The 27,582-nt window shown below is 31.5% G+C and overlaps 1 protein-coding gene across 1 annotated transcript in view; it reads left to right on the top strand.

The window, feature by feature from the left end:
- ASCC3 (activating signal cointegrator 1 complex subunit 3) overlaps nt 1-27,582 on the top strand; it is a 232,059-nt gene that overhangs the window by 18,752 nt on the left and 185,725 nt on the right. The window contains exons 4-8 of the mRNA XM_004673727.2: nt 9,134-9,696; nt 24,457-24,577; nt 26,258-26,462; nt 27,154-27,295; nt 27,428-27,553. Of these exons, the coding sequence (XP_004673784.1) occupies nt 9,134-9,696; nt 24,457-24,577; nt 26,258-26,462; nt 27,154-27,295; nt 27,428-27,553 (1,157 nt within the window). The remainder of the gene's footprint in view (nt 1-9,133; nt 9,697-24,456; nt 24,578-26,257; nt 26,463-27,153; nt 27,296-27,427; nt 27,554-27,582) is intronic.

Raw genomic sequence — 27,582 nt, 5'->3', positions numbered from 1 at the left:
TCTATTTGTTGCATCTCTTTAACTCCCTGTCTTAGGTCCAAAGTTTTATAGTGTTAAAACCTAAGACTGTTAATGGCTAGGCCTGTTCTTTACATCTGTTACCTTTTATTCACCATGTGTCTGCTCTACTTCTATTGATTTGCCACAGAAATTTCTTCTTTAATTTTTTGGGACTGCATTATGATAACTAGATTTTTCTGATAATTGAACCATCTTTGCATTCCTGGAATAAGTTCTGCTTGCTTACTTTTACATATTGGATGTAAGCCTTTACATCATTTGCAGCTTTATTTTTGTCTATTTTTCTTTTGTTGGTTTTAAGTTTTCATAAAGTTGACTTTCTACAGTTTAGAATTATTTGAACTTAATGAATTGATATGTGATTCACATTTGGTTCTCTTATTTCCTAGTGTGTTGATTAATATCTCTAAACCTGTTAACTCATTACAGAGTATTTCCTGGAATATATTTCATTCAATATTGTTTTGTTATGATATAGGAAAAACTACTTCTGGCCAGATATCTGTCTGTGGAGTTGCACATTCTCCCCATGTTAGTGTGGGTTTTCACGAAGTATTCTCCCATATCCCAGGGATGCACTTGTTAGAGTACTAGTCTCTAAAATTTCAGTATGAGTTAGTGTTGGTATGTGTCTAAGTGCACCCTGCAATGGAAGGACATTTCATCCATGGTTGATTTCTGCCTTATGTTCTGAGCTGCTAGAATAGATTATTGCCACTTGAATTGATAATAAGCAAGTTGAAAAATGCATAAATGAATCCTACTTGTTCTTTAATATTGTCGTTTAATATTAGAAGTATTTTGGGTCGTTAGAACTTTAGTGATGATTTTCTGATCAAAAAGAAATATGTCATAGGAAATTACCAATTTTTTTATGTCAACCAGCCTGTGGTAAATTGTTTTCTTATATTCTTTTGCTTAAAGTTACAGTTTCCAAGAAATTAGCAATTTTAAATGGCACCCTACTGTAATACACTTTGTATAGTTGTTGTGATGGAAGCACATTGACATTGGTAAATGTCAATGAATACTTTTACTATAATCTGGATGTACCGATAGCTGTTGGCAAGCATTTAGTTGCTCAATGTGTTTTAATGTTTTGATAGATGCATGTGCCTAATTATGTGAGGATATGAAAGGGGTAGGGAGCCCTATAGCAAAAGATTTGTAGAGAGGAAAACTTCAACAGAATTCTAGATTGTGTTTCAAATGTTTCAGGGACAGAGGTGTCATGTATGCCAGTTTCACAAGAGAAATCAAAAAATAAATTGATGAAATAACTTAATGAACATTATAGATGACTTTGGGATTATGCGAGGTATATAAATAAGCATTTCAGATTATTTGGGAATGAGACAGAACAACTATAAGTTGAATGGTTATTGTAGCAATGGTAAGAGTTGAAAATAGGATCAACTTCACAGTCTGCTTTAGTTTATCAGTATGTTATTATTATTGTTTTTAAATTGCTATGATTCCATTAACATAAGAAAATTGACACAACATTCCTTACAGAGAATGTACCAGGTACTATACTGTACCAGGTGCTATAAAGTATAGTACTGTAGTACTATAAAGTACTACAAAACATTTGCTAAAAGGATGCAATACTGAAATGTTTACTTATTTTTTTCTTTGTACTGGTCTATAATAATATTAAAAACCCATTATACTCATAAACCGCCACAAGTGAGAATGTGAAGGAGATGGAGAATGAAAGATGAAATATGTGGATAACAAGGGGGGGAGGGTCCAGGTATTCCCTAAGGGCAATGTACGATGGAAACAGGAAGTACAGCTAGGAGGCCTTGGCGTGGGCCCTTTTTGCTGCTTAGGGATTTCACTCAGTGAGGGAGAGGGGCACAGAGTTAATGAGGAAATATTCATACCAGAGATGAGAGCATTTAGGAGATAATAGTTACAGTACATTTTCCATGCAAATAGAGGTAGGAGTGAGAGCTTCAGAGACTTGCACCCATATACAGAAACAGATGGAGTTTGAATTGAAGCCCCCAACTTCTCTGGTCCAATTTCTTAAAATGATGCTCACCTTTTCGGGAGAGGTACTGGAAAAAGCTCATCTGATTTGGAGAGGTAATGGGTAAGGGGAGACGGGTGGGTACTCCTTAAATTTAACTCAGAATCAAGAACTGGAAGGGGGCCTTGCATGATTTGGTGAACAACACCGTAGGAGAAAGCATTACACCAGAAGTTGTAGGAGCTCCTGAGGATTCAACAGATGGGAGAAGACAACCAAGAACAATAAATTAGGACTTAATGTTGCTTTCATTTGGCATAACACGATTAGGCTTTTTCCCTTTTTCTTTTTTCCCCTAAATTTAAGGCAACTTGCCAACACATAATTTAAGAACTGGTCTTCAATCATGTGGCTGCAGATCACTACAGAATTTCTGGCTGAAGAACACTGGATAGGGCAGTAAACAAAACCTTTAAATAAGAACATTAGCTTACATTCCCCCAAAGACAAGAAGATAGGTAAGGACATATTTGGTTGTGAAAAAAAAATCAGAGCCTCACTATGCATCTTTTGCAAAAGACAGGTGCAGAAAATTACAACAAAATAATCTAAGTTTAAAATTATAGAAAGATTAAAGAAATTCTAGGTAACTTTTTCACAAATGAGACTTGTTAAGTGTGAAGTGGATGGGGGGGCGGCTTTTACACAAAGAATGAGCAAGGGGCAGGAAAAACTTATTTCCAGTGTAAGCTCTTCTCCAGCTATTGGAACCATGCTCATTTGGTAAAAGGAAGATTTCAGAGAAAGTTTACAGCTTTGTGGGTTTTTTCCTTTATTCATTTACTGGAAGGTCTGAGAACAGAGTTTCTAAGGGGTGAATGCACCGTGGGGCCACTCACACACAGTGCTACTCGAACCTTATACTAAACAGTGGTACAGAAATGATACTTAAAGCTTAGAGCATAGAACAATATTTTTAGCCAGTGTAGAGAGAACCAAATGTTTAACTTTTGTTTTTTGGCATTCTTAATTCCAGACTTGAATGTGACCATCCCTTACTTATCTTACTCCTCAAATAAGAGGGTTTTTCCCCCCTTGTTTCTTTTTGAAGCAGTGAGGCACATGATAAGACAGCAGCTGAGTTAGGAAAGAGGAGCCAGAAAGGAACCTTGGGTTTACTAGATGCCACTGCGTTTCTTTCGGACTGGAAAGGGGACTTAGGAACTTTCCCTCAATCACGAGGCCATGGTTGAGTGCCTGTAGGATGCGGATGACAATTGCAGCAAGGACAAGCTTACAGTGGTCCAGGCATAATGTGTATGTAAAACAAAGCTATGAGGGATGGAAGGGAGATGAAGACTGGGTCAGTGTTGATTTGAGATTTGGGTAAATAGGGAAGTCACTTCTGGAACACTTAGGAAGTCTGGCTTTTCAGTCCCAAAAAGATTTACAGACAGAGACCTCGCTTAAGCATCTGGACACCTAATGGCTATTACACCTAGGGCCTTCCTTTAGCCCATACCTTTGCCTTGAGGGAAAAAGGCAGATGTGCTGGAATGACAGTAGATGGCTAGTAGAAAACAGCCAAGAAGCTAAGAGAAAAGCCTGGGTTTGCGATTAAAGTGTAACATAAAGTCCAAGTTGCTGGGGTTGTTGGAGGATAGGATGAAGGCAACTATTCGAGATCAAGGATTCAATTACCAGGGTTCTGGGGTCCTTGATCAGCATGGCCAGTCTGTTCTTGGAAGCAGGCCTGCTGGAAAGCCCCATTTAGGCAATCCACTGTTTGCATTAAGCTAAAGCTTTTTTTTCATGTTTTTCTTTGGACATTTAAAAACAAAGAAAAATGCCAGTTTAATGAGCTAGGTGATTTGTTCAATGGTAGTTTATTTCCTCAGTGATATTCAAAAGATGTTTATTATAGGAAGCTTATATAAAATCTCATTGAAACTTTTAATTATTTGGCTGCTTGGAAGGTCAAGTTGCAATTTGATGCAGGATTTTATATTATTAGAAATGATAATGTATGCTGGCTTATAGTATATACTCTTTGTGATGAATATACATAGAATGAAATAACTGCCATGGAAATGCTTTTAACATCTTATTCTCTGTTTCCCTATTTGCTTTCCTTTAATTATTCTCCCTGAAAACAATAATTTCTATATACGTAGGAATAATAACACTTTAGCGACTCCTTTCTATTACTGTGTTGAACATTTCTTGACTACTTTATCTGCTTAATGCAAGGTTTTGCCAGAGACGTTTTATTTCAAAGACTGATATATTCTAAAATATATTAGGCTTACTTTATTAAGCTATATTACTTATGCAACTTTATACAACTAAATTGTTTATTTTAGTTCACCAAAAAGTCATTTGGAAAATGCTTACCACTATTACACCTTAAATTAGTTTGATAACTTGTTGATCACTCAAAAGGTTACATAGTGCCACAAAAAGAAAAAAAAAATGATCCTGGCTTTTAGTATGTTATTTAACCTCTATTTTGATAAGTTTCATGTAATACAAGAAAAATACTTATTAAGATTAATGTTACAGTTTTAGATACTGTGGTTAAAAACATACTAATTACTACTAAAATGTAGAAGAAAAAAATGATGGTGATATGGTACAGTATATAAGTTAACTCATACATTTTATATTTTTGTTTGATGATACCCTAGAAAAGTTGCTGGTAATTAATTTGGGTATTTATAAAAGAAATCATCATAGTTATTAAAATATGTTAGCTAATCACTATTCAGATATCACATAGATAATTGCTTGTACTGCTTCTATTTTTTACAAATAGAATGTGCTTAAATTGCCATTGATGAAGGGTTATATAATATTTTAGTATTTACAGTGCAGATCAAGGTTCAGGGGGAAAGTGAGTATTTGAAGTTTGAATAGAACATGGAAAAATAAATTTGACAGCTTTGAATATTTCAATATTAAAATATAACTTCAAAGTTGAATATTAAGCAATTAAGGGTGAAAGTAGTTTATGGATATTTCTATTCAATTTTCAGTTAAACTTTACTACTTAAAAATTCTTGTACTTTTTAAGAGATTTCAACAATTAAGGTAGGCTTTTAAAAAGTTAGAATTTATAGCTCTTTATTTCTTAATATTTGGCATGCAAGTGAAAATACAGGAGCAAATTCTATTGAAGATATTTGATGTTATAATCATCATCCAACTTGATTTTAAAAATTGGCTTTATATAGTACCAAGTAATAACTTATCAATTGTATTTTACAGTTGAATGAGCATTTGACATAAATCCCTTTTACTATTAATATACTGTGAAGTGGACCACACAGTATGTGTTAGTGGTAAAAAGTAGTCTGTCTTCTAAGTTTATCCTTTTAAATGTATTACAGTAAAATGCTGGGTGTATAGGGACACATTTATGGTTTAAGTCTTGTTCAGTATTTTATGACTAGAAGATTAGATATTTAAGTAGTCAGATAGTTTCTTTATAAAAGTTAACAGTTTTTAAGTTTCATTTAGATTTTTCTCATTTAATTAGTGTATATTTTTGTTACTGAGACTTTTCCTTGAGGATAAAACTAAACTTAAAATCTTATTCTCAGAAAGATTAGCATAACCAGTGATGTTTAATCATAGAAAAAGCTTGAAAAAAAAGTTAGCACCTAAAGAGCTTTTGCCTACTAAGTAATCACTTAAAAGATTACCCAGAACTAAATTGTATGTAAATATAAACAAAAACAATACAAAGATTATTTGTGAACACAGTTCTTTCTCACAGTTAATCTAAAATGTTCAAATTTGTATATAGTGTAAAAAATAATTACCCAATAAAAATTTCATCAGTAGAAGCTCACCATGCTTTTTTCGAGGACAACCCCCGTCCCCCGCCCCCGCGCTTTTTTCCCTGTGATAGTTTATTTGTGTACTGGTTCACCTGGCTCATATCTATGCCTTCTAATCCCACATTTTGTTGTGGAAAGAGTGGACCTGCCAGACTCGTGGTTGTATTTCTTTTCTCCCTTGTTTTACAGACATCTTTCATGTAATATTTCATCCACCCTAAAAATCGGAGTACAGGCATCATGGGCGGCTGTGCTAGCAAATCGGGGTTTCTCCTGCCCCGCTCCAGTAATCTGCTCCAATCCCGAGCAGTCGCCTCATCCGGGTGGTCAGATGACAGCGAGTCCCCGTGTGGCTCCACGTCATCACATACTGACCAAGTGCTACTGTGCGAGTCCCCACCCTGACTGGGGGGTGGGGGGTGAGGAAGGGGGAAAAGCCAGTGTATTGCGGGAAGGAGGTGTGGTTGAAAGTCATCCTGTATTTTAGCATACCAGAGAAATTACTTGTTCTCTGAGTGGACTGGTATCTTTGTTGGATCGTCAGTCGTGGCAACAAATACTGTTTGCTATTGCTTGACAAAAATTGAAAGTCCTAAGGAACTCGGTGCAGTTACTCAATTTGAGAAACCACTTCTTGGTGATTAACCAACCCACCTCAGAGTTGTAGGGTTGGTTATGCAGAGGTGGTTAATATTTTGTCAGGGACATGAACATTTATGAACCACAACTAACCAGTTAAACTTTAATTTTAAGCAGTAATTTGCTTTTGAAATTTTATAGATATGTCAATTCTAATTTAAAATTAAAACTCTTAATATTTGTACACTTTTCTTAGAGTCTACAATAATTTCATTTTTCTTCAAAAGTAGTTCATAACTTTTCCTCCCACTTAATTTATTGAGTACCTTATTTCATGGCAAAATATATGAGTACATTGCATTATATTTAATGAATGTTAAATAATATGAATTAACATGTGATCTAATAATAGGTATTTAAGTTAATTTTCTTTTTGGTAATGTAATTAAGACTATTCTCCCATTTTCACCTTATTTACTAGGGCTGTTCATTTATTTAGTTACTTGGAAAATGAGAGTCATAGGTAAAATGTCTTTTGGAATTTATGGGGAAATCATGTTTGTATAATAAAAAGAACTTCTTTTAGGAGTTTAAAAGACTGCCTCAAATCTTGTTTAACTAAGTAGCTACCTGACCTCCAAAATTATTTAACTCTGATGTTTCCATTTTAACATCTATAAGATGGAGATTATTTTATTAATGAAAATTGAAATAATGTGAAACTTCTTAGTAAATTGTCTTTAAAGTGTTCCAAGTTGCAAAATGATTATCCAGACCAAAAAGAAAGTGCCTATTTCCGATGTTATATGTAGAATGAATTTGTAATGTGATTTCAATTTTTTATTCAGACTTTATTATCCCCAACCCTCTTGCCTTATGTACAGAATTATCACAATCCCTAAGTTACCTAAAACCAAGCATTATATAGAGACTAAATAAATAAAATGTACATAAATAAAATGTACATAAATATTGTTATAATTTTAAAGGTATAATTTAATTTATAGATTTCTATCATGTATACTCCTAAATACTAAAAGAATAGTTGTATGTCAGAAGGCAGATTTCTTATAAATGTAAAAGTAAACTTCTTGAAGAAATTAGAAATAACTTATGTAGAAACTTACAGGAATTTGTTTATCATGACTTATAAATTACTAGTCAACACACACTTGTGAACATAGTAAGATAAAGCAAAAATTTACTGAGGTTATATGGTATAATGTTAACTTACTAGTCTGGTTTACTGGGGTCTAGTTTTGGTGTAATTCAACAAATCTCTGTTGAGGCACCTATTTTGGACTAGGCCCAGTGAAGGGAATACAACAGTGTACACAATTATCGAAAATTCCTTGAAAGAGGCAACTGAACGGGATTCTAAAACATGGATAAAATTTGAATAGTCAGAGGCCTTGGAAAGGTTAAATAAAGGCATGGAAATAAGTATAGAATAAGACGACTTGGTTTTCATATGGTAAAAAAAAATTTGTTGGCTGGTGCAGGAAATACATAATAGCAGTGCAACAGGAAATCAAGGATGAGGTGGGGCTTTGATTGAATTGCCAAGCTAACATAAACTGCTTAAGATTTGTGATCAATGATGTGATTGAACCATGATTTCAGAAAGACACTTTGTTAATTACATTACCAACTTTATCAGCATTATTTTAGGTAAGTCATATTGATGTTTGGAGCCCTCTGAAACGAAAGTCCTTTTTTTCTACTCTTAAGATACTGTTTGAATTATATAACAAAAATGCAGGTTATTGGCCCTCCCTGGTGGCCCGTGGGTTAAAACACAGCACTGAGAAGATAAAGCCGCTTCCGCATGAGTTCGATCCCCGCCTGCCCGGGAGGTGACCACATGGCGTGGCAGACCTCTCCCGACCTGCCCGCTGCTCTCCTCAGCAGTGTACTCGTAGATCTGCCTGTTCTGTTGCCCACTCTGTCTCTGGTGAAGCCTCTCACCACCCCTGAGACTCTGGCCTGTACCCCAGTTCTGTATGCACAAATAAATAAATCTTTAAAAAAAAATGCAGGTTATTTTCATAAAATCAGTTATGATCCATTAATGCCTTAATGTACGGGTGGCTTGTTTTACTTCTTACTTTGTGAAGGAATTTATTTCTAACTTCTTTTAAACAACAGGAACTTTTAATAACTTACAACATGGCTAAGGTTTTTTTCTTTTTAGAAATTATATTTATGTCTATCCTTGAAGGTAGTGAATGTTTTGAAATGAAAATTATTTAAATCTATTTTTTTTTACCATCTCAGATTTAACCACAAATTGGAAAAAAATAAAAACTCCAGTTGTCCTCTATCTCCAAAAGTTTGTAACTTAGGTATTGTCTACACATTATTTTGGCTTACTTGACTATCTCATAGAGTTTTTTTAAAGTTTGGTTTTAAATAAATTTTAGCTAATATCTCTAGGTAAATTTAGAAAGAAAAAGGGTTTATTTGGTAGTTTCTATATTTACATATAGAAAAATGCAGATAATGATGTCTTTTCTAGTAAACTTTTTGGAAATTTGGAGATAAGCTTAAAGGAATTCTGTTCCTAAACTGGTTATCATTATTAGTGTGTTTTCACTCATGGATTTTATTCAGAAGAAGAATGTTAGTGGTCTTTTTTTTTTTTTTTAATGATGACTTGAACCATGATTCAGTTGAGCTAATATGTTTCGTTTTGCTTTTTGTCTTTGAATAGTTGGAGTGGATAATGGGATAGAAGCAATTGAAAGTGCAGCTGCATTTCTTTTCAAGACATTTCACTTGACGGACTGTGTTGGCCACAGGGAGACAAAGGCTATCAAACAGATGTTTGGTCCTTTTCCATCATCATCTGCCACTGCTGCTTGTAATGCTACTAATCGAATTACTTCTCGTTTTCATCATGACAGTTTTACTGCTCTTCTCCAGATGACAGAAGAGGAATATGGTGGTGAGAGAGTTTTATTTGGTAAAAACTTAGTATTTTCATTTGACATGCATGATTTGGACCACTTTGATGAACTGCCAATAAATGGTGAATCCCAGAAAACTATCAGCCTAGATTACAAGAAGTTTCTGAATGAACATTTTCACGAGCATTCTACCCCAGATCTTAAGCCTGTGGAAAAAACAAATGACTCCTTTTTGTGGTGTGAAGTTGAAAAGTACTTAAATGCAACTTTAAATGAAATGGCTGAAGCAACAAGAATAGAAGATCTTTGCTGTACTTTATATGATATGCTTGCTTCTGTTAAAAGTGGTGATGAACTTCAGAATGAGGTATTGTTGAAGTTATTGAAATTTTATGTTGTGAACTCTAGTAATGTATTAACCTTTTAAAACAGGAACCTTTGGCAGAGAAAGTACTTCTTTTTATTGTGCAACAGTAGTCAAATAGAAGACATGAGTGTAATTGTCTAGTATACTGAAGCAAACAGGGCAATGGTTAGGGTGTCTTGTTCTAATTAGTGGAACAGTTATTAGAATGTAAATGTAACATGTTATTATATTTTAATAATTAGTAGTGGAATTTCCCCAAAAAGCGTATAGGTTTCAATGACATCTGTTTCTTCTAATAACATTTATACATCATTTTATATTTAAGTTTCTTTGATGAAAATACAGTAAATAATAGAAATATTTTACTAGTATGTGCTTATTATAATTGAATACTTAGCAGTTTCCCTACTATGATTATTATAAGCTGAAATTTATAAATGTTGAACTAATGAAATATTTATTTTCTGAGTTGGACATAAAACTATTCTTTTTACTTCTCAATATGTAGAGTGAAATTTCTCTTTTTTAGTTCCTCACCACAGTTTTTAAGTATGTAGTGGAAGAGAAAACATTTTTTAGTTCTCAATATTTTCTTTACAATATGTTGTAATAATTTGGCTTTTGTAAGATCAGCCTGAATTTATGTATCTTACAGTAATCACATATTTACCACATAGTTACATAGATGAGGTACAGTTTAGTTACTGGTAATAAAAGAATGAGTTAGTATAGCAATTTTGCTCTCAGGGAATTAATATTTAGTAGGAAGAGACATATCACTAAGTAAATATATCTAAATGCCCAGAAATTTAAATATATTGAGAGGAGAATGGGCACAAAAAATTAGTTAATAGGTGCTGAACAGGTCACTAAGTAAATGTACCTAAATGTCACAGGTATTTAAATATATAGAGAGGAGAATGGGCACAAAAATCAGTTAATAGGTGTTGTACAGGAGTTAACTATGGTAGAAAAATTTATTCACAGAGGAGGTTTAATCTTGAGACAAGTTTTAAAATAAAATGAAGAGAAGTTCTAGTTTGAAATGTGGAGAAAAGTAATCCTAGTGACAATAGTAAGAATACTAATACTGCATTTGAGTACCTACTATATGAATATGACATTCTTTTAAATTGTGTGTTATCACTTCATTTAATTCTTACAGAAATGCTTTGAGATCATTATTACTGCGCTAGAAACCCTAAACACTGACAAGCTACAGTCTGGGGCACTTTTCTCTTTTATATGTGATTTAAATATATATACATTCATACATACATACATATATATATACACACACACATATATACACATACATATATATACACACATATATACATATATATATAGGAAAACTCAACAAAACTATATTTACCATGGTAACTAAGTAAATGTTATTTTCAAACAAAATCTCCAAAAATGTTTTTCTTATTTTTGGTAATTCAAGGAACTTTTTTTTGGCTATACTGAATATTGGTCGCTGCAGGTATTTACAGAAACATTGGGAAATTTGCCCATAGTTACAGAATAAATAAGTAGATCCAGGATTTAAAATCAGATATTCTAACTTTACTGCCACTGCTTTCTTTGCTAAGAAGTAGTTCTCTACAGTTACCTGTATCTGGTGCTTTGAAACCTCAAGCATTTCAAATACATTGAGGAGTCCTTGATATTTTTAATTCAAGATTAAGGCTCTAGTCATTACAATTAAACCTTAGAATTTGATTGGGCTAGAGAATTTTTCAGGGGTTTTTATACTTGTGAGATATATTTGCCTTTAAAATTATTTAAACTTAAGTAAAATTAATAAATTTAGTGTAGTTGAATGAACAAGTAAGACTTGAACATTCCATTGCTCTTTTCTTAATCAGGACCTATTCATTCTTGGTACACACATCTCTCTGAGGTCAGTGTTTCATAACTAGAATGGTAGCAATAAATTTTATACTATTGGGATTATATAGCTAATGAACTTTCAACAGAAACTTTTTCCCTAGAAGGTAACAGTATTAGTAATAGCAACACTACCATGTTTTGAGTGCCTATTCTGTGTGCAAACCTGTACTTAACCAATTTCTTCATAGTCCAGTAGTGTGTAGGGGTGGTGTCTTTTATATAAAAAAGGAAAAATACTTAAAATTCAGTTGTTTCTTGATATCATAAAGCCAGACAGTGATAGAAATTGTGGGACCTTTTTTTCCCCTTAGCATAAGTTCACTATCCAGCAGGCCATCAGCTTTTCAAGAACTGGCAAGGCTGTTTGTACAAGTGTCTTTTGTTACAAAGCCAGGTCAAAATTTGTTTATTTAACCCATTGTTCCCAATGGGCAAGATACTAAGCACTTGTGAAACTCAGTTCCCTAATACACAAAATGTTTGCTTCACAGTGTTGCTGTAAGGATGTATGAGATAATAAATATGAAGTACTTAGCATAATATTTCATAAAGTATAGAAATATTAGAGATTTCCAAATGAAGAACTGACTGAGTGAAATGAAGAGGTTAGAAATCTGATAAAAATAGTTTTAATATTTCTGCAGGAAATTAGTTACAAATTAGGCTCTCAAATTTTAATATACTACCTTCAACATTAATGAGCTTCACAGATTTGCATATATCAAAGTTTTATTAGTGTATACCTTGTAAATCAGTAAATAATTTTTGTATGCCATATAAGAGATATTTCAAACAATTAGTAAAGGCTAGATCTCAATTTAGAGAATTATTGTTTTGCTTCCTTAACTCTTACTATTTTAAAGAAAAGCCTTAGAATTGAGCTTTGAAGTTACTTTTCATTGTAATAGTATTTGGTAAAACAGAAAAGGAATTAATGAGAATATCAGCAGTAGACGAGTTGTATTGAAGTATACATATCTCTTGATATAATATTAGTAGTAGATGTTATGTGCAGAATTATTATAATACTGATATAATAATTGCTGTGCAGTTAATGTGTAATCAGTTCTCAGAAAAAGTTTTTCTGAAAAATGCAATTTTGAGTTACATTGATATGGTTGTAGTTGTTTTTATGCAAATGAAGCTCATTCTTTATGGAATTTATAATTTGACATTTGCTGTTATTTAGCATTATCTCTTAGCTCTATGCAAATGTTGTTATTTGAACCATGCAAGTTTATCTCTGAATCTAATTCTGTTCCAGGATTTACTTGGTTAAGATTTCTTCTCAGGATTGAGTATACTTTTTTACATATTGTACTATGAATGTATCCAGTAGCCTTTTATATAGAGTAATTAGCATGACAATAAGTGCTTCTGAAACATTTTGTTCTCAGATATCCTTTACACTCTTAAAAATTAGTGGGGAGCACAGGGAGCCTTTCATCATGTTGCTTACTAGTGTTTTATTGATTTATATTTTGTTAGAAATTAAAATAGTTTTAATGTAGTAAATTAATATTTTGAGACATTTTAACTAACACTAAATACGACAGTAATATAAATAGATCTATTACATTAATATTAATAATAATTGAATTATATTATTATGGTTAACATATTTGTGAAAATATGTAGCTTTTATGAGAGTGGCATTACATTACATTTTCTCAAATAATTTCAATTCCTAATTTAATAGAAGACAGCTGTATTTTCCTCTGTGCTGCTGCATTATCACACATCATGCAGCCTCCACTCACTTTTTATTTGTTGAAAGATGAGAATTAAGGAGGCAAATAATATTTTGTATTTTTTGTGAAAATAATTTGACCTTGTGGACTTTCTGTAAGAATCTTGGAGAGTCCAGATCATATTTTAGGACCCACTGATTTAATGTATATACTACAGTTTGGTTAGGAGATTGTAGTGATGTTTGTCATACACAAAATAATGACTAACATTAAAGCTTTGTGAAAAGGTTCTCTTAGGTGTTTTACATTTTTTTGGTAGTCTTAGTGTTGCTAAACAAAAACACAAACATCAACCAGGTTGGGATTAAAAGTGATGATCTTTTATCACAGTGTTGCTGTAAGGATGTGTGTGAAATAAATATGAAGTACTTAGCATAATATTTCATAAAGTATAGAAATATTAGAGATTTCCAAATGAAGAACTGACTGAGTGAAATGAAGAGGTTAGAAATCTGATAAAAATGAGTTTTAATATTTCTGCAGGAAATTAGTTACAAATTAGGCTCTCAAATTTTAGTATATTATCTTCAACATTAATGAGACATGTTGCTCTTTCTAGGGACTTCCACCAAATAATCAGAAGGCCCTTTCCCCACCTTCAAGTCTGAATAGAGCTGCCTTTGGTAAAATTAAACTTTAAAACTTCGAGAATGTTTAGAATCTTAGAATTTCACCACCCTTTGTATTGGTATGTCTAACATTCTAGCCAAATAAAAATGCCCATATTATGAGGTCCATTTCGTCTAATAAAGAATTCTCTTTTTCCAAAAGGCATCCTATTCTTTTTTTGAGTAGTTTTCTTCTAAATCCTTCTGCTAAATGATGATTCTAATTATCTCTGCTATTTAGTACTATCTTTAAAGTCTTAGACATCTCATTTACATATCTTTATTTCAGACTTGTGGCTGTCTATTTTCTCATTGCTTGAAGTGTAAACTCTGCTCAAGTTTCCTCTGTCAATATTAGTCCATTATCAACACAATTTTAATAACAGTTGTCCAGTGTTCTATAAAGCTAAGTATAGAATGTACTGACATGTCCTCTTATATTCAAAGACACCAAATTTTCAGCGGCTTTGCCTTCTAAGAACAACTGATAATCTCACAGGAAAAGGGGTTACACCAATTTGTCATGACTTTTCTTGGGGAATTCTGGTACTTTTTCTGTTGCATTGCCATATATTGATAGTAAATTTATAGTTAAGTAGTTTCATAATTAAGCATTTTAAGTTCTTTTTAATCAGGGAATTTTGTCTTAGCTGGCACTTCTATTTTCTGTTATTTCTTGTAGATGGCAGTTATTCTAAGTCTAAATGGTTTCTGAATCTTGGGATATGATGTTCAGGGTCTGAACATCTAAATTTATTTGAAGAGACCAGTTCATTCCTTACTACTTTCTCCTTTACCATAGGTAATATTTAATATTTATGGTATTTGTTCTGATCATTCCTGTTTTTAGCTAACATTCTCTGTAGGAGGAGATTCAGGAAAAGTGAGAATGGATTGCTTCTCCCTTTCTTCCCCAAGGGAAGAACATATCCTGGTTTTACATATTCTTGCTTCAGATATTGATAACAGGATTACTTTTAGTATTTCATTTTTATATATCTAGATATTTAAATATTTAACCTTACAAACACTACAATTATTGGTTTTAAAAACATATAAAATATGGCCATATTCAGATATATGGCCTTTTTTGTGTTTGCTTTTCCTTACATATTTTCTCTCATGTCCCTTTTAATTTTTTGAGCTTATGACAATAGTGTAATCATAGTACTTTATTAGAATCTTCTCAACTCTTTCCTTTTATTTTTTTCAGAAATGTGATGGAAATTTCAGTTTTATATACCATTTCAACTTTTAATGCCACATCACATTTTTTTTCTAATTTAAAAAATGCATAATGTAGAATATTTAGAAAACTTTTATACACTCAATACAAGAACTGAGTCATCTATAATCACCTTACTATCTGGCTATAGTTATTTTGCATATTTGATGCTTATATTTTTTAAATATAAATAATTATAACATAGGTAATTTAGTATGTACATATAATTTTGAACCTTTTTATTACTTTATACTGCTGTGCTTATTTTTATGATAGTATTATAATAATTTTAATGATGGCAAGTACTCTGAGAAAGGCAATTCCTGAGACATAATTGAACCTACCATCTTTTTTTGGGAAACTTTTATTTTAAGTCTCTCTGATTCTGGATGGAATGTTATTTAGACTAGATCTGTCTTTTCTCATTGTTTAATTTGTAGCTATATATCTGAATATGACCATATTGTATACTTTAAAGGGGTATATCCATTTTCTTCCAAAGTTCTTGTTACTTTCACATTGTGTACCCTTTCATCCCATTTTTACTTTGTAAGTGGTAAAATAAGTATTTATGAGGAAGACTAAAGAATTATTAGTGCTACTTTAGGTTGAAAGTAACATATAAAATATCAAGATAGTTGAAATACATCACCTGTTGTAACAGGATTTTTAAATTTCATAGCCTATATTCAGAAACCACTAGCCATATGTTTTATTTATTCTGGTTGTATGCTGCTTTTGTCATTGAGAAAGCACTAGTCATATTTTTTTATTTACTCTGGTTGGGTGTTTCTTTTGTCATTGTCTTTAATTCATACTGTTAGAATGACAGACTGAATGTGGCATGAATATATAGATATAAGTTCACATACTTGTAACTAGAAATACTGTTAATTCCAGATGAAAAGTTCTGGTTTAGTGACAGTATTAGTAGAATATAACTTCAATTTGCACCAACCATGAGAACTCCAAATTGAAGTAGTTGAAAGCATGGACTATACGGTTGGACACATATATGCATTCCAGCTGTGCTGCTCATAAACTGACTTTGGCCAAAGTAGCTCTCTGAGCTGCAGTTTTATTGTTATATAGAGAAAGTGCTAGACTTAGCCAATAGGTTGGTTCTAAAGATATAAGTATTTCTTGAAGGGCTTAAAATTATGCCCGAGTATGTAGTTGTGGCCGAGTGGTTAAGGCAATGGACTAGAAAAATTATGTCCTAGTGGTGGGAAGTCGTTCATATATATTCGCCAGTGTAAGTAGTGTTATAGCTAGAAAGCAATGAAATTTTATTGTTAAAAAGTATAATGTTATGTACATGAATAATGATTACTTGGTTCATTTTCGTGCTCTTCAGACTGCATGTGGCTGCCACATTTTAAAGGAGCTATATAGTCCTATAGATGGTATATAGTGGATGGTAATCAAGTCTGTAAAGGTGGTACAATAATGCCTGATGATGAATATTTGAAAACATTGTAGTCGGTTATCCTTTTTAAAAGAAAATGTTGGTAGACTATAGAATGAGAATAATATTTGAAGGACTGCGTGTGAAAGGCAGTTGGTCCAGGAGTTGTAATGAGGACTAAGCTCAGGCAAATCTTTTTAATTTTTGGATTCCTTTAAATATAATAAAATTTTCTGGTGAATAATGAGATCTTTTATTGAAGATACAGACGCGTAAACTGAAGGATTACTTTCCTGGAATTTAAAGAGTGTTGAATTTAGATAACTTGGGAGATGCTTTTATATTCCAGTAGGTTTTGAGGTCATTTATCATGTTTTTATAGATATGGAAGACATTATTCATATATTAATTGAAATTCACAAGGAGGATTTAAATATACTTACCTGTTTGTTTTTTGTTGCAATAATAGATTCCAAACAATTATACTCTTATTTGGAATGGTTGCTCAAGGAGTAAAGACATTTTTCCAAATTTTATACTTTGTCTTATCCTCTTCTGTTTAACATTCTTCATTTAATTCTCTTCTGAGTATCAAATATTCTTAGATATTGGGAGACAAAAAGTGTGATAGTTTAGAAATTGCTATTACGTGTTAATTTAAATATTTAAAGTTTAATACATTAATTTTGTTTGACTCTGTATGCATGTGCATGTATATACCATGATGACTGAACTGGTTTTCTCAAAGTCAGTTGAAATCAGCACATTTTCTAAGAGTCAGTGAAGGTGTCTATTTGTCAGGTACATGACAATATAAACTTTTTTAATATACAGTGGTTCTTAGCTTTCACCTTACTACACATCTAATTAATTGTATTATGTGGAGAATAAATAGTGTTCACATTCCAAGTAGTTTAATTAAGTTGTAAGTCACCTTGGGTTTAGCTTTGTTAAATTGTGTTAGATTAAATGCCTGTAGATAATGAACATTAGTTATTTTTAAAGTATAATTTATCTAATTCTCTGAAATATAACAATAATTTGTATATAGCACATTTTTCTTGAGAGTAAAATAAATGGTAAAAAATGGTGTCCTGATTTTCAGTTATTTCCCTGTCATTTAAGACTTTATTTTAGAACATATGATTAGTTTTAATAATTTTTATACTACAAACCAGGCTAAGAATAATTAATATGCTATAAATAACATCTCTGCTTTATATTATTAGACTAATAGTTCCATATGGACTGTTCTAAACTTTTATTTCCACTTACTTTTTATCATTTTCTTTTATTATATTTTATTATTGTTATTTCACCTGAAAATCTAAAATTGCTTATTATTTGAAATATACACATTCCCTGAGATGAATGTAATTTTTCTTTGCCACAGTATACTTGCTTTATTGTATAATGTATGCCGTTTGCTACATACAACAGAAGTATAAATATAACTCTTACTAATTTATAAGATACGCTCAGTAATTTTTTTCAGTTTAGTTTGTACTGTTCAGAATGCCACCTCATTTTCTTGAGGTTCACTGATGCATTGTATGACTTTTTGATCCGCCTACTATGCCAGAATCCTGTTGTGAGTAGGAATTCTAAATTAACTTGTTTTAATACCCGAAGTTTTTCCATACCTTGAAAAAAGAAATCTCAGAAACACTTTCCCCCTTTTCTAAGAATTTTTTTCAAGAAAGAGATTATCTCGTTCATGAAAGTTTGATAGTAGTCTGCTTCTCAACTGTCTGACCTGGTATCATTTTGGAGAGCATATTTTAATTACCAGTACAAATTTATATTCTTCTTAAACCTGTTTCTTCTTAAATGAGGTTTGGCAGTTATATTTTTCTTTGTAATTGTTTCATCTGAGTACTCAAACATTTTGCTATTAATTACATTGCCCTTTTCTTTCACTGTCTTCTCCCCACCCTCATTTTTGCTAGAGGACTGTTATTTTCTCTCCAACCCCAAGAACCAGATTTTTACTTCATTGTTCTTGTTTTTATGTTTTAGCTTTCATTCATATTATATGTATTAGTTTTGATAAATGAGTTACCAAATGGTTTTCCATTATTTAGATACATAAGTGCTTTGGACAAGCCTTCTAGTTATTCCCAAGTTATGCTGACCTGGAGCAAACTTCTACATTCTGCCTATCTTAGATTCCTGTAGTATCTGTGACCCCAAGTTTCATTTTAATAGTTAGTTTCAGCCCCTTTATTACACACTGCTTCCATTGAGCTAATGTGACATTGTTTGTAGCATTTATTAGCATTTAGGCTAGATAGATGCTAGATCCCATAGGATCTAAACTCCTGGCCTTGCTATCCAGAACTGGAGCCCAACTGTCTCTTTAGTCTTATTGAGTACCTTGCTATTTTTTTGGTCACTTTGTAATCCAGGGAGATATCTGTCTTGTTTTTAAATTTGAGAAGTCCTTTAGAGATTTTTTTTCTTTTTCTGCTTTACCAGAGGTACTTTCAAGTAATAATTTTGTGCCACTTTTTTTTCATTCATTTTAATTTCTAATGCTTATTCTTTCTGACAGCTTATTCCTTTTCCAATTAGAGCTTGAAAGCAAAGCTTTATTCTAAGTTTAGAAGTAAAATATATTTTAGTGTATTTTTAAGAAAATGACTTAATATTTTATAGGATCACATCTTTTATGTGATAAACTTACTAGTTCTTTATAAATATTTTAAAGCTTGAAAATAGTGGATAACTACATTCAGTGTAATGTAGTTGGCAATAATACTCTTAACAATTAGTAACCAATGAACACTTATTTAACTATTCTTTTTACTTAGGAAATTAATCTTGAAATCTTAAGTATATTTAAGGTAATGAAAAATTGATCTTAATGGGAATGTTGATGATTTAATAATGACTCAACTATAGCTTTTACCAGTAATTTTATGATCCTGGGGAAAAAACGCAAACCAGAGATTATCATTACTTATATTGTTGTAAAGTCATAATTATATTTTGCTTTATTTTTCTACTCTCATCCCTTTTTCTACTTTGTGTGAGTACTAGATCTCTCAGTTTAGTTGCGTATGCATTTTACGTATCAACTAATACCTAGAAAAAGTGATTTGTGATAATCTTGGAGATTGAATTTCTGTATAGAACACTTACTATCTTCCAAATTCCCCAGATAGAAAGATCTCCTAATCACTATTATTTTTATTGTGTGTGCCAGTAAGAAAGGAAGTTAGCCATTACTTTTTATGGTCTACCACAAATGTACTAAATATTAAATACATTATTTATTACAAATATTAAAATGTATATGAGGAGATACAAGTATGGCTTTCTGTGTTAAATGTTCATTTTCTTTTGATATATAAGTAAACTTCCTTGAAAAATCATTCCTCATTCACTTATTCTAATTATTAAAATCTGGCCTTTTAGATACTCACACAAATTTTTAATTTGTGTATAATGTGCTTTTTCTTTTCCTAACTAGTGTAGGTCAAAATATCATGTTTCTTTTACTTGGAAAAAATATAATGAATACCTTCTATTTACTGCTACTTTATCCCTCTTAACTAGTTCCAATCAAATGGTAGGCTAAAGAATTTTCTTATTGCAGATGATTAAATTGTGAAAATAATTTATTGCTGTTGTGGAATATAAAAATTGCTAAAATAATTTATGCAATGATTTTTTTTTTAACAAAATGATGTATGTCAGCATGAGTCCCATGTGGTTAAAGTGTGTTTGATTGACAAAATGAACTTTATTTGACAGTAAGATTCACTAGAGGAAATAAAGTTTAAATTGTTTAATCAGTGATTTTGTATTATTAGCTATCTGCTAATTTTTCTACATTATAAGGATTCTTTTTAATTTATATTTTATAATTTATATTTCTGGAGTTTACCCCCAATATGGTGAATGTGTAAAAATATTTCTTACTTAATGATAACTTGTGTACTCAGAAAAAAAAGTAAAAAAAATAAATTGGTAATCAGAATCTGGTTTGTATTATTTAAAAATAAAACCTTTCTGATTGAGTAATGTATGTTCATTATTATAGAAAAGTTGGAGAAGACAAAAATTAAGGAAATGAAAGTGGTACTCCAACATTTTTCTGTATTAGACTTGTTTGCATATTTTGTGAATGTGATAAGACATATAAAGAGCATATATTTACTGAAATAAAAATAAGATATAATTATGAAAAATTGGAAGCAAACAAGATATTCTTCACTAAGGGACTAGATAAACAAACGGATATATCCATATAATGGAATCATACAATGATAATAGTACATTAACCATCAAACAACAGAAAAACTCAGAAGAAACCTTAAATGAATGTTGAGTGAAAAAAATCCATTCTAGAAAGACTATATGTTGTATCATTCCAAATATATGACATTTTAGGAAAAAGCAAAAAACTCTGTAAATAGTCAAGGAAGATCAGTGGTTGCCAAGTTTGGGTGGAAAGAGAGATAAGGATGTATTGTTGGAACACAGCATTTTTACAGCAGTGAATTTATTCTATATGATACTCTAATGGTAGTACATGTCATAAAAGTCATTATTCATTTGCCAAACCCAGCAGAATATATAATATAAAAAATGAACTGTAATGTAAAATTGTGTGTTTTTTAAAAATTCAGTATAGTAGTCAATATGATACAACCAGACATATAAATTACCTGTGTAACATACTCTAGATCTCAGGATAAAATTTTATAGTAGAATTAAAATACCTAATAGACTGTTGCCTTTTTCATGATGACTGAAACATTTTCATTGATCTCCAACATAGTAGCCATTAGTCACATGTGGCTGTTAATCCTTGATATGTGACTAATGTTGTGAGAAGTTGTATTTTCAATTTTGCTTAATTGCATTAATTCAACTATTAATAGCCTTGTGTAGCTAGTGATTAAAATTTGAGGACAAACAAGATAGAGCAATGTCAACTGCTGATTAGTACAGTTAGATTGAGTTAGTATTTGATTGATATGGAGTTTGGTTTCTCTCTTGAAAGAGGTATTTTTGGAACACTAAGTAGGTTCATATTTGACTTTTAATGAATTCTTTAATATTGAATAGATTGAAATGGAATGAAACAAATCTTTTATAAATATTAAAAATTTATCTTTAAGTCTATTTTAGTGATTTAGCATTGTATTTGTTCAACATCGTTTTCTTTATTAATGTGTGAAGTAGATTTCAAATAGAATTAACGTGACCAGAATTGTGTCATACTTGTAAAAATTTTTTTCTCTGAATCTTTGAATTAACCCATAACCCAAGTATGTTTGTCATATTTCACAAATCCCTAATATATCTCTGCATGCCTCAGCTTGATGACAAATTTACAGTTCATATATAGGCCTGTGGCATCTTTCGCTTTCTCTCTTGTTCTTTTAACCAGCTTTCATAATATTTACGGTCTGATTTTCCACGTTATATTTCTTACAAACTTCTGTTACTTTGTCTACTGAGGATTACTTTAATGGGCCATAGTGGCTATAACAACATCTACCAGGTAAAGCATGCTACCTGTCAACCCATTGTGTCTTTAAATATCATATTCTTAAATTACAGTTGAGATAGTGAAAGGCAACTGCCTTTTCGTTGTTTGAGAACTGCATTCTTCTTTTTTAAACTCTGTACTTGGTGTCTGCTTTTGTACCTAGAGCTAACTTTCCCCTCTTTTTCTTTTCAGTTTGATAGCTTCTAGAACTTGTAAGTGCATAAAGCAGTGTTCCAGACAGCTGCACTTTTACAAACAGTCATTGTCAATGCCAAATTAGTTTGTAGTGCAAATCTTGAGTGAGAGCTGCACCTGCTCTCAGTGTAGATGAAAATGGCAAATGTTAGGGAAAGCATAATTTTGGGATTATTTTAAATCTGATGACAGCTGATCTCAGAATTCTTCTGGGGATTTTTCATCCTGGAGTAATGGAAACCCTTCTATTAAGAGCCAGCCGACTTACCTCTTTTGCTAGATCTTTTGCTAGGTGTGTTATAAAATAATTTTTATATTGTGATTGTGACCTGGAGTGTTGCCTTAAAATTTATTTCCCAAGTATACTGGTGGTATCCTAAAATTATGCTTTGGACTTAACAGTTATAACCAGAATACCTAATTTATGTGCAAAGACTACGTTTTAGTTTAAATAATCTGGAGTAGCTAACTTTTGTAAGAGTTAAATCTCTGAAAATGTTTCTTATGCACGAAATAGCTTAAAGAATTTGTGGTAAGAATTAAAACATTCCTTGAAAGTTCATAGGGTACAAAGGAAATTCTTGCTGTATGCAGAAAGCATTCCTATAAGTTTGTTTGGAGTGTGGATTTTTACATTTTCTGAACCTTGCTATTCCCTTAGCCTTAGGACTATGTCTGGCTAGCAACAGTTCCAAAACACTCACTTAAAAATGCTTACAGGAATATTATATTAAATCATATCATCCACAAGTAAGCAAATTTTTCTTACCTTTAGTATTTTCAGTCATTTTGGTTTATAATTTAAAAAATGAACTTCATTGATATACAGTTCACGTACTATACAGCTCACTCATTTAAAGTGATTTTTAGTATATAGATATGTGCAACCATTACTACAGTCAATTTTGGAGTATGTTCTTCACCTTTCTTAAAAGAAATCCTAAAACCTTAGCTACCATCCTCTCCCCCTGCACCTGATAAGTTTTATATTAGCTTAATTTAGAATCTCTTATGTGAAATTACATGTCAATTTCAGTGTCAAAAATAATTTTCTAGAAAATATTCAAAGGTAATGGCACCATATAGTGAAAAATTCTTTAGGTTTGAATTCAGGCACATATCAAGTCTCTACTACTGGTTGTGTTAACTTTGGACAATTTGTATAATTGTGTAAAGTTTAATTTTCAGTAAGTCCAGAAATAATGATAGTACTTCAATTTGAAACTATTGTTTGGAAGGTTTGATTAAATCAGTAAAGTGCTTATCATAGTACCTGGTGTACTATAAGTTCACAAAATAAGGACTGGTATAGTACAATTGATAGGAAGGAATCCTTATACCTTGTTTCTTTTATTGGTTTTATGTGTGGATAATGTTATCAAAATGATCAACAAAAAAATAAAATAATGTCTCTACATTCTACATAGATTCCCACTTTTAATACTGCTTTTATTCATATGGATTCTCTGAAAACAAATTTTGTCAAATTCTTCCCATACATAGAGCAGTATACTTCTCAATAGGAAAAAAAAATGTATCCTTGAATCATATTTGAGCAAATCTAAAAGCTTTCTTTATCAATTATTTTGTACAGTTATGTAATTGGAAGTCTATGAATCCTCAGCTGGTCCTCAGACTCTGAAACTCACTTAATCTTTGGCAGCCATTCTGCTTAGAATGGAATGCTGTCTCCCACCCTCCTATGCATGGAGAACATTATATAAAATTACTTAAAGATATTGCAGTACTATATTTTAAATTATAGATTTATTAAGCATTTAAAGCATCATCATTTTTTTTCTAAAATGATAGCTATTACACAATAAGTGTTAAAAAAAATACTCTGGACTTGATTTTGAAAAACCAGAACAGTATAGTAAAAAGAAAATTAATTTTAGAATTTCATTTGGTTATACCATATGTATAATACAAAGTGTAAGAATTTTTTTTTGTTACTTAGACATTTCTTTAATACATAAATGAAAATTATTTTGAAAGATTAAATCTTCTGATTTATATAATTATGGTTAGCCTTTATATAAAGCAAGTACTTTTCAGTTACTTAGTTTGAGTAGTACTTTGACCTTCCATTTCTATTGAATAGAGTGTTAAAAATTTGAAAACAGTTAACTGTAAAGTAACAAGCTGTTTTTATTTTCTGCTCTCATAAGCTGTTTGAACTGCTTGGACCTGATGGATTTGAACTTATTGAGAAGCTCCTCCAGAACAGAATTACAATTGTGGATAAATTTCTAAATTCTTCAAATGATCATAAGTTCCAGGCTCTTCAAGGTAAGAAAGTATTCAATGGTAATTCTAATTTAAAGGAGTTATTGGTTAGTGAATATTTTCTTAATATACTTTTAATATCTTGGTCTTACCACACAGTTTACTGATACCATTCTTTTAAGTGGATTCTAAATATGTCAGATTATGAAATAAATATAAATGAGCTAAAGCAAGATGTTATGCTAGAGATTCTATTTATGTTGAGTGTTGCATTTTATTTTATTGTAGAAGATTTGAATAGAAGATTTCTTCTTAAAAATAATACATGCCCCCCCCTGGTGGCACAGCAGGTTGGTTAGCTTCCCACTGCAAAGCTAAGCAAAGCTGAGGCTGCTTCAGTGCAAGTTAGATTCCCACCCCAGAGGTGACCCACATAGCGCAGTAGACATCTCCTGTCTCGCTACTGTGCCCTTCAGCAGTGTATTTTATCAATCTGCCTGCTCTGTTCACATTCTATTTCTGGTGAATACTCTCACTGCCCCTGCACCTCTGGCCTGTACCCCATTTCTGTATGCATAAATAAATAAAATCTTTTAAAAATAATAAGTATAGTACTTTTCTTATTTTATTTGTTTTGCTTCTTTATCATCCCCATGAGTGAAATCATATGGTATTTATCTTTCCCCTGACTTATTTCTTTTAAGCATAATTGCTTTGTTTCATCTGTTTTGTCACAAATGGCAAGACTGCTTTGTGGTTATAGCTGACTAGTATTCATATATATATATTCCACATCACATATTCCACTAGTATCCACATATATATATATATATATATGTATATTCGTGTTTGTATATGTGTGTATATATATATACATGTATATATAATAATGCATGTACATATACATATATAGGTAGATATACACACTACATCTTCTTCATCTGTTCATTTATCCCAAGACATTTAGGTTGTTTCTGTATCTTGGCTATTGTGAGTGGTGCTAGTATAAAAGTGTCTGTGTGTGTGTATCTATCTATCAAAGTAGATATAGATATATATAGTTCTATTTGTAACTTTTTTGAGAAACTCCCATACTGTTTTCCCACTATCCAAGAGTTTTCTTTTCTTCATGTCCTCTCCAGCATTTCTTTTCCTACTCTTTTCATAATTTTCAATGAGACAGTATCTCATTGTGGTTTTATTTGCATTTCCATAATGATAAACACTGATAAAAATCTGTTCATGTTTCTGTTAGCCATTTGTATTTCTTCTTTGGTGACATGCTTGTTTAGTACCTCTGTCTATTTCTTAATAGGGTTATTTGATTTTTTTGTTGTTGCTGAGTTGTATATGTTTTTATATATTTTGATATTAACCTAGAGATTTGGCTTACAACTATCCTCTCCCATCCAGTAGACTTGCTTGTCATTTCACTTCAGGAGCTTTTTAGATTGATACAGTCCTGCTTGTTTATTTTTGTTTGTGTTTCCCTTGTTACTGGAGTAGAATCCATAAAGTGATCATTATGATCAATGTTGAAGAACTTATCTATGTTTTCTTTAACATATTTTATAGTTAAAGACTTACATACAAGTCTTTAACCAATTTTCTATTATTTTGTACCCCTTTTTAAAATATATTATTGAAGCATATTAAGTTTTGGTGAGAGGAGAAAATGATTGCAATGAAGATTAAGTCATATCTGAAATTTATAAAGTGATGTTTTTTATATTTGTTTTGTAGACAATTGCAAAAAAATTTTAGGAGAAAATGCTAAGCCTAATTATGGTTGTCAAGTCACTATTCAGTCTGAACAAGAAAAACAGTTAATGAAACAGTATCGTCGTGAAGAAAAAAGAATTGCCAGGCGAGAAAAAAAGGCTGGAGACGACGGAGAAGTTTCTGAAGGACTGACATGCTTTGACCCAAAGGAACTGCGGATACAGAGGTAATAAAAATCAGAAGCTGAATAATGCTTGTGTTGTAATTACTGCTTGTGTGTATCATTATTTCTTAGTTTAGTTTTAGCAACTTAGATGAATTTTACTTCCAGTTATTGTCTTAGAAGAATAGAATTTTATTATTGTATGAAACCCTAATTTTCTGAGATAAGAAAGCAGTGATCTGCTTAATTGGAATATTCTTGGTTGCATTCATGTATGTGAGAGCTGTACATTATAAAGGTAAACTATTTTTAGGTACTGTACACACCCCACTAAGTTAAGATTTATGAAGCTTACATAAATTTATTTTGAGATTTGTTTTCTTGCTTAATGAATACTTTCCTCCATGTTATTTAGAATTAGAAGAGAAATTAAACAAAGGCATTATTACACTTGGTTTTATAATATTAAAACTCACTTTTAAAAGGAATTTATACCTTATTTAGCATCATTGATTGTGACAAACAGTTGATTGTGACAAAAATTAAAAGCAAAGAAGCAAACTCAGACCTATGAAATAGTGTTATTAAAAATGTATTGAACTCTATCTGGTTCACCAAAAAACTTGAGGATTGCTAATATCATCCCTTTCATAGCTTATAATTTCCTTTTTATATTGAAAGACTAGCTTAAGTAGTTTTGGTATATGCTTTGTTTTACAAGATAAGTGGTTTATATTTATTTTTGTATTTACAGAGAGCAAGCTCTTCTAAATGCTAGGAATGCTCCAATTCTGAGCAGGCATAGAGACATGGATTCTGAAAAAATACGTTATCCTCATGTTTATGACTCCCAGGCTGAAGCCATGAAAACATCAGCATTCATTGCTGGGGCAAAGGTATTTAATTTGTTGGATGTATGTCTCTTTTGAAGAAATGATACAACATTTTCTTTATACCTTTTGTGACTTATATAAAACAATTGTTTTATTTTTTAATTGTTCTCAGATTTTAATTTTTGAATTTTGTAGATGATTTTACCAGAAGGAATTCAAAGAGACAATAACAAGATATATGAGGAAATAAAGATTCCCTACAGTGAACCAATGCCAATTGGCTTTGAAGAAAAACCAGTGCATATCCAAGATTTAGATGAGGTGAGATGATTATGTAGTTAATATTTTTG

This window comes from Condylura cristata, unplaced genomic scaffold, assembly GCF_000260355.1.
Source record: "Condylura cristata isolate star-nosed mole 26May11 unplaced genomic scaffold, ConCri1.0 scaffold00001, whole genome shotgun sequence".
NCBI classification, from domain to species: Eukaryota; Metazoa; Chordata; class Mammalia; order Eulipotyphla; family Talpidae; genus Condylura; species Condylura cristata.
Note: the sequence above shows the minus strand (reverse complement) of the source record. Positions and strands in the feature narration are given on the sequence as shown.